Source organism: Macadamia integrifolia, chromosome 8 (genome assembly GCF_013358625.1).
Source record: "Macadamia integrifolia cultivar HAES 741 chromosome 8, SCU_Mint_v3, whole genome shotgun sequence".
NCBI lineage: Eukaryota > Viridiplantae > Streptophyta > Magnoliopsida > Proteales > Proteaceae > Macadamia > Macadamia integrifolia.
In genome coordinates, this window is record NC_056564.1 from 17,054,833 (window position 1) to 17,063,514 (window position 8,682).

The window sequence follows — 8,682 nt, forward strand, 5'->3', positions numbered from 1 at the left end:
TCTCTCTCCCCCCCCCCAAATCAATTTCTGGCTTATTTTCTGAGTCTTGCTTTAGCTTGGAAACTAAGCAGCCTAGAATACTAAGTTCTGACCTGATTTTTAAGAATTTTACATCGATTGATAGGTCTAATTAAGCTCTATACTCAGACCAGAGTTAATCCAGATCTAATCGTTGGATAATGAGATATTGAATTTTTCTTGTTTTCAGTCAATTACGTCCATAACATGATTCTATCGACTTCCATAGTCATCCTGGTCATAATTGTCAAGGCGGGCACCTCAAAGTCCAAGCAGTTTACTTGGGGTCAAAGCAATCGTCGCCTTAGTGCACGGCGCTGGTCTGGCTAGTCTGGCACTTATTTATGCCAAATATATCTTTAAGTAAATGATTGTATAATTTTTATTTCATTTACTTAAGATATATTCATAAATTCATAAAGAAGCAAAAAAAGAGCAACCCAGTGCATGAGGCTCCCGCTACTGTAGGGTCTGGGAGGGGCAACTGTACGCAGTCTTACCCCCTGCTTCACAGAAGAGGTTGTTTCCTCATAAAGAAGCAAACACCCCATATTTAAATCTAATAAAAATATTCAAAAAAATAAGTTTCTATAGGATAAAAAGTCAACCCCCAGTTCAAGGAAAAAAAAACTGGATTTTTTGTATCAATGTGACTTCAACTTTAAAATGCTGGGGTTTTTTCCAAATCTGACAATTCCATAAATGTTATCATAGTAAAATATTGCTAAAAACCAGAAGTGTCGTAAAATAATCTTTTCTTATGATGTCCACCACTTAATTTTCATTCAAGAGATTCTAAACAGCATTTGCACATCTAAAAATAAGTTTGACCAAACATAACTTTGTCAATACAGCTCGGATTTAAGCAATCTTGGCTTTGTTGGGAAGCTGATTTTGTGCTCTACATAATACAAAAACCAGCTTATAATGCAGCTGTGGCTTCCTAGGAATGCCCAATAATAAGGTAGAAGCAAGGAATCACAGGATTCAATTCCTAAAAATTTCAAACAAAGGTTTCTTAGACAACTAACCACACTCCTTTATCGGGATCAAGACCAACAAAATCCCACATCCACATATTTAAAACATATAGGTTGAAGAAAGGAGAAAGTAGGGAGAGAGATATTAACACAAAATTACCAGCACACTAATACTACTGATAAACCGACAGTCAACAAAGTGCCATGTAATTCAATGAGGTAATGCTAGACAGACAAATTTTAATTATCTCATGCTTAACCCCCAATAACAACAAACAAAATAATAAAAAAAAGGTTGCTTCGACAACTTTTCATCCACCACTCACATGTGAAAACACTCAGGATCAGTTGGATTAATTGGGGGTATGCATCTGTTGATGACTCCAATTGCACCACTAATTGCTGCATCTACAAAATCTGAAGTCACCTTATAAAGAGCCCTATCACGCAAGATCCTGCAACAATAACTTACCCATGATTAGGACTATTTAATAGCCAATAATTGATGAAGGCTTGTTATAGTAATTATAATTTCAAATGAAAAATAATAATTGAACTTCGATCCTAAGAACAAATAAAGAAATAGTAAACCAGATGAATAAAAATGAATAACATGAAGGATGACCAAGATACACCTTTCCTGGGGAGTCGCATGAGGAAATTCCCGACAAGACTGCAATTCCTCATTCCAGTCTCTCTGCATGCCTATTAGCTCACTGCCAAAAGTTAGATTCAGAGCATCCTCAGCTCTGGCTGCATCCCGTTTATGATCTGCCATTGAAAGAAACATAAAAGTTCATTCAAAAAGAGACAGGAAAGTAAATGAAATCGAGTGACCTTGATAGCTCCATGAATGTAATATTAATCAATAGAAAGAATTTCCTTTTTATCAGAAAAAAAATGAATCAAGCAATTTCAACATTCCCATGGAAGAAAACAGTTGCACAAAAAAAAGTTTCTCACTCATCGAAACACATGACACGAGTAAACTCAACCTGGAAAATTGAATATCTTTCCCTGAACATATTGACACTGAGACAATCAACCCTGGGGGGTGAAGAAGCTAAAACAAACATCATTTATTTATGGGAAGATGTTCTTAGTTTTTTAATGGCTTTTACATGTTTCAAATTATCATAATAGAATTTTACTACATTCTATGATTAAGAAAGAAAATCTTCCAATCAGTAATGATCAAAACAGTCTCATCATATAGTTTGGAGTAGACATGGTAGATCAAAGATTTTTCAAGTTACAATCTCTCAAACTCTCATATACATGCTATATACTCGCACAAGTTAAAAGAGCAGATAGCAAGGCCGCATTAGAACCTCAACACCAAGAGCCATGCGCAAGGAACACAAGGCTGGAGCCGGGACAACCACCAAACCATTTCACTCAGTCTATATCTAGTCTTATTATTGCAAATGGGGTACTTAGGACTATTTAAGGACAGAAGCACATCTAAAGTCCTTTGAAAGGATACTTGGCTAATATCATATCAATCTATTGAAGAAAAAATTGAAATCTACACCCTACATAAATGCCCATAAAAGCGATAAAGTTCTTATGGCCAAAGATGCATCATGTATTTTCACAGGGGCATTGATGAAATCAAAATACAGCCCAGATCAACTGTTGAGTAACACCAGAATACCACTTCCTTTATGATGCTAAACTATCCTATTTACTTATGTAGTGGACAACATATGTGAAAACAGAGCTGACCAAAAGTAACCATTGACTTTCCAGACCATGTACCCACCCCCAAGATCAAGTGTCAAATAAAACCCTACTAGTCTGGTAGCAAAAGAGAGAGAGACAAACTTATGCAATACATAGAACAGCCCCATTGCAATTCTAACCGTCAAAGAGACAATGAACCATGTGGATAATATTGATGATGATGATTGTCATTACCATGTTCTGGTTAGTAAAAGTTAGTGGGTCACTATATGCACCTAAATAAGCAAAACACATGACCTGATTTGCAAAATTCGAGTTCAGGTACTGTTCAATTAGAACAAAACATGAACAACTCTGCAGTTTTGGGCATCTAGAAGCAGCATTTACAGTTCTTTTTCCAGTGGAAGAAAGCAAAAAGATGATATAATGTTACTCCAAGTCTAATACTGAAAACATGAATTTCCGAGAACAATCCCACAGATAATTCGGACCTAACTCAAACTTAGTGTCAAAGGAGATGATATTATGCTTAAATAATACATCTCTTGAAAATTGAACTATGAGGGAGGCTGAAACCATCCTTATTCCAGAAATGAATCAAAGGAGAACTAACTTCAGAAAGCAACATGTTTCCAAAAACCCAAAGATGTTGGCGCCATAAAGAAAAGAAAAATATCAATTGTATCTATTAAGAATTGGAAGTTACCAGGAACTGGATACTCTCCCAGCCACGAATTTGGAGGCAATAGAGACTGAACATTTTCAAAAGGGTGTGCAGAAGCTTTCCGCTCCAAAAGTTCACGAAAAGCTGGAAAAAATATATATTAATCTGGTGGTTAATCAATGCCTGTAACATCCAATAAAAGACATACTTCAGACCCAGAGCGAATAATGATGTAAACAAGTTCTGTTACCTTTCTTAAATTTAGAACTAATCTTTTGTAGGAGGCCAATGAGGGTGGTTGCTTCAGTTGAAGCTTTAGCTGGTCTTGGATCCAGGATATTTCCGGTGCTTGAGTTCACATAAAATGTTCTTGTGGTTCCTGTGATACAAACTTTCTGTCCCTCCAAAGCTACCACATCCAGGTAGATTAAATCTCCAACAAGCCTGGATATAACATGCACACAGATGCCCCACATGGACAGGAGTAAGTGCTCCATTAAGGGAACAAAATTTTCAAAACTCCACTCATTTATATCATAAACATATCATATAAGTAAGGATCACAAAAGTTAGGGGGGGGGGGGGGGGGGGGAAGGGTAAAAAAGGTAAAAACGAAGTGATCAGAAAAATATCTATATGAAAATGGAAAAGGAGCAAAGATATTTACCTCCTATAACTTGGGGGAGGATTGAAAGAAGAAAAGACAATACTCTGCACACATTTGATCTCCTTCGAGGAAGATGATAGCAAATTACCAAGAGAACCAGTAACATCCTCCATGAATCCCAAGCCATCAAGCTCTGGGACTACAATTTTTGCTGAATCTGGAGTTCAAAGTTCAGAATAAGGAACATGTTAACAAGAGAGATGAAATTGATGGAATAATATTCATACAAATATGAGCCACTGTCCATGACCCATGAAACCGAAATCCACTAGAACAACAAGAGGAAGGACAGCTATTACAAATAACAGGAACTCCCAAAGCATACAAAACCTGTAGTTGTGTTTTGCTCTGTCTCATGCTGCAATGCAAGAGATGTTGATAGTGAGGAATGAAGTGTAGAGAGAGAAAGCAATTCTCTAGCACGGTGCACATGAGCCCTTATAGATCTATCATCATAGAACCCTGTCACATATGGATCCATATTAGGGACTAAATTTACTTAAGAATTACCTCCATTACAACAAATCAAACAACAACAACATAAAAGGATGAAGCTGAAATAGCTTCAACATACCAGCAACCATCTCCAAGGAGCAGCCTCCCGTAGTAATGTCAGAAACTTCAGAAATTTCATTGTAATCTTCGAGATGATGAACTGAGCCATCCTTTGTGTGCAGCATCAAATCATAGCATGTAAAGTAACAAGTCTCTGGTGCATCAAGAAGGAACTGCCTCAAATCCATTACAGAATCACCTGGATTTAACTGCCCATATAGAAACAACATCAACAGCATCAGTAAAAGTGGCCTTCATCCCTAAGAGAAAAGAATAATATGTTAAGAGAAGGTGCTTCTAAAGCTTAAGCCTATTCAATTCAAGACAATGATGAATTATGTATAGGAACAAAACAGACGGATCAAGGTAGTTTCACAAGACAGCAACCTTAAGAGCCATAAATTGAGTGTCATTGCCAAAGATTTGACACACAAGCTCATTACTTTGAACCAATAGAAGGAGACACAATTTGGTTGATATATAGGGACCAGGGTACCAAGAGAAATTTTTTCAAGAATTATTGTGTTTCCTGTTGTTATTTATTCTTCATTCTTATTAATAATGTAACAAATTACAATACTGTGAACTAAAATAACATAGTTTTAGCCAATAAATGAATTTCAATAACGAAGAGAATAGATTATCAAAGAAAGATCTAAAATTTTGAATTCTGGCCTCCAGGTTCTGCTACCAAACACTAAATGGAATCAAAGGCCATTTAGTAATGGCAGTGTCCTTAATCGAATTAACTCACCTGTAGCTCAAGCTTTTCACCAGATTGTGTTTTGACGGAAACGGGATAGAGATGAAGGTCACCTGTTACCCGTAAACAAAATAACACAGCAAAAAGGAGAACGAAGAAAAGGAGTCAAATCATCTATTAAAAAAGAAAGAACATAAGATCTTTCTACCAAACAACAGATTCATAGCCCAGAAAAAAATCAGTAATGCAATGCCTCTTTAAGACTATCAAAAATTGATGAACTTCAATGTTGATTACTTGATTTTGAAGGCTAATCCAGTTTTTAAGGACAAGGGAACTGTTAGACATTCTCTTTCCCACACTTCCCTCTTGAAAACATAAAAAGGGAAGTCAATACACTGCAATATATATTAGGTTATTTGTTAATAGAAAAGATACATGGTCACTCAAATACTGATAGGTGTAACTATTGGACACGGACTTGGGACGTCCAACACGGGATAGCATCAAACAGAACTCGCTGTTAAGACTATAAAGGTTTCATAGCAAAATATAGCACTGTAGGATACAGCAAGTAAGCTTTAAAGATATAATTGTTTTTGTTAAGCATTTTTCAACCAAATGAAGAAAATTGATTGCTTGTTTGCTCAACATAAATGCCCACTAAATAACCCACAAAGCAATGAATAAGTTCACAATTTTGTTAATTAATCTTTTTCTATTTTTTAGTGGAGCCGTTATAAATCTCTCAAGGCAATGTATGACATAGACAATCTATTTTAGGTTTTACTCTTTAAGAGTTCCCTCAAGCCCCAAATTATTTAATTTACTTCAAAACTAAGAGTTGAAGCTTTCATGCATCCCCACCACATCACTTTGAAAAATATCATCCACTTCCCAAAACAAATGAATATACATACACATATGAAGTGAAGGCAACTCAATATCCTCTTTGTGCTAAAGAAGAGGAAGTAGAATACTTGTTTTATTGGTAGGAAAAAAAAACAATGGATGACAAAAGCAATTAGATTCATGAGGTAATACAACAGATGATCTCTTGAACCTCATTGAAGACAAAGATGTTCATGGAGAATGTGTTAGTTCGGTGCCTACGGAGAAAAAAATGGAGGTGGTTCAAAGAATACAAAATCAACCCAACAAATAAAAGTTAGTATTGCCTTCAAACCATGAAGGTCAAAGATGAACCATAAAGGATGATGGAGAAATAAGGAAGCTTTGCGTACTAAACAAGTCAAACAATGGGAACAAGAATGCAAACAAAATGCATGGTTATTGCAGCCTGACTTAAAAAAACAAAAAAAAAGGAATCCACTTAACATTTTCAAGCTTTTCTTTGTATAACACCCGTGATCTTTCTTTGTTTTCTATTTTTAACCCCAATATATATTTCACTATCAAGTATATGGTACAAGTCACAATCAGAAAGTGGGGAAAAGACCTATCGTAAAGGCTGCAAATTTTATGTATTGGATTTGAAAGTATATGTACATCTTTATTGCGATCAATTTTCTATCTAAAGGGGTGTGAATGTATACGAATTAAAACCACATAAATGTATAAAATGATAGAAAAATTCATGATTTAATGGAATAACTGAGTGATTACCTTCTCCCTGTTTTGACGCGTTAGATGCGGCATTTGTTGCATCCAATTTAGTATCCATTGACTCTTCCTTTGAAGGAACTCCATTGGAGTCAGCCTTGGAGGAGTCTATAGTGCTTGAATTATCTTTCAAAGACGCATTAGCAGATGGAATCGCTGCTTCCAAAGAACTCGTAGAGGTTGCTGATGCTTTCCTATTTCTTCCTTTATTTGATTTCCCCGCCATTTCTACAGCTCTAATTTAGAGAGGAAAATTGAGTAATTTGAAACTCAGACACCCATAAGTTCATTTCAGAAACATAAATCCAACCTCGATAACTCTATCAATACATCTTAATATGCAGTGGGGGAGGAAGATCAAATGAAAGGGGAGAGGGAAGAAAAAAAAAACAGAAGGAACAAAACAAAGAGTAAACAAGTTAGAGAAATGATGAACATTCAAAAACTACTACAGCTGTTTCAAGGTATATGGCAGAAAAATCACACTTTTCTAAAGGCTGCACTTATATTAACTGGAATATGTACGGTTGTACCTTATTTTGTGAGAAATAAGTTAACATAAAATGTAAAAAGTGATAGGAAGGAAAAAACCAAAAAACCCAGAAACAGATAATATAAGCAAGCATTGAGCATGCTAAGAACCTAGTCAAAGCATAACTCCAGTAATCTCTATCAGAAACGGAAGCCCATTTCACCACCAAATGAGAAAGTGGTGAACAAAATCGATATGGTTCAAAGAAAATTTATCAATGATCTTGAGTTCATGCCCCTTCATACCATTATTCACCACCTACTCCACACCCACACAAGTTAAAATATAAAAGGGTTGAGGAAAAATATACTTTTATTTGACTAATGACTCCCCACCTATGTGCGTTAAACGGAAAAACCATTAAAATATGGAAAACATAATTCACAGGGCGCAGCCGGCCAGCGACATAAAAAGCTTAACAATCAACCACTATGATTATCAATCACAAAAACTTGATTCACAGAGAATATCATATGAACAACAACGCCAAACGATAAGGTACATAGGAATCGAAACAAAAGAAAAATACCTGAGAAGTAATTGAGTAGCTTATGCAAAACAGACGATGGGGACGCCGGCCACTTCAATTCAATTGAAACAGATTCGGGCTCTCCAATTTGTGACCTGTGAATCTGACAAATCCATACGTAGATGGCAGTCCCTCCGCCTCTTTGCCCTGTTGTTTGGAGCTTTGGATGCGACGGGAAGAGGTGGAGGCTGTATATTTGGGAAGGAAATGGTAGATAAATATAGCTGACTTTGTAGCTTAAACCCTGAAAAGAATAAAACAATTAACGAAAGAGTGACATCATTTCATAAAGTATCGTCTCTCTTCTAGGGTTTCAGGGTTTTAGGGTTTCAGGTTTTGGGGTTTTCTTTGGCCATCACTTCGTTTAAGGTGATCCACCCTTCTCTCGACCAATCCCCCATACGTAAACCTATAAATAATCAAAATCGGCTTAAAAACTGATAAGAATGAGCTGGGAACCAATCCAATGTTTAAAAGGGGTACGGGATACCACATGACTCGGTTAGACTCGAAGTTAACTCAGTCGATTTAGTAGTTGTTTGCACCTTAATGCAATCGGCATTGGCCCGATTCAATTGAGATCATTGGATCATGAATCGGGATATGAATCAGCCATGGAAATAATTTTAAAAAAAATAAAATCAAAAATCAAAAGTAAAGGTCGGTAATGGCACGTACGTGTTGCCAACTGTTTCTCATTTGGTATCAACCTAATCAAAACTGTC

General features: G+C 36.2%; 1 protein-coding gene across 1 annotated transcript in view; it reads right to left on the minus strand.

Annotated features, from left to right (window-relative positions):
* The window catches only part of LOC122086758 (clustered mitochondria protein), a 24,105-nt gene extending 15,741 nt beyond the window's left edge, over positions 1 to 8,364 (minus strand). Inside the window, exons 1-10 of the mRNA XM_042655729.1 lie at positions 7,958 to 8,364; positions 6,900 to 7,132; positions 5,325 to 5,386; positions 4,590 to 4,779; positions 4,346 to 4,477; positions 4,016 to 4,172; positions 3,599 to 3,792; positions 3,391 to 3,492; positions 1,634 to 1,769; positions 1,324 to 1,453 (exon numbers count right to left, since the gene is read on the minus strand). Coding sequence (XP_042511663.1) covers positions 1,324 to 1,453; positions 1,634 to 1,769; positions 3,391 to 3,492; positions 3,599 to 3,792; positions 4,016 to 4,172; positions 4,346 to 4,477; positions 4,590 to 4,779; positions 5,325 to 5,386; positions 6,900 to 7,122 — 1,326 coding nt within the window. The 5' untranslated portion in view covers positions 7,123 to 7,132; positions 7,958 to 8,364. The remainder of the gene's footprint in view (positions 1 to 1,323; positions 1,454 to 1,633; positions 1,770 to 3,390; positions 3,493 to 3,598; positions 3,793 to 4,015; positions 4,173 to 4,345; positions 4,478 to 4,589; positions 4,780 to 5,324; positions 5,387 to 6,899; positions 7,133 to 7,957) is intronic.
* Positions 8,365 to 8,682: the final 318 nt, after the last annotated feature.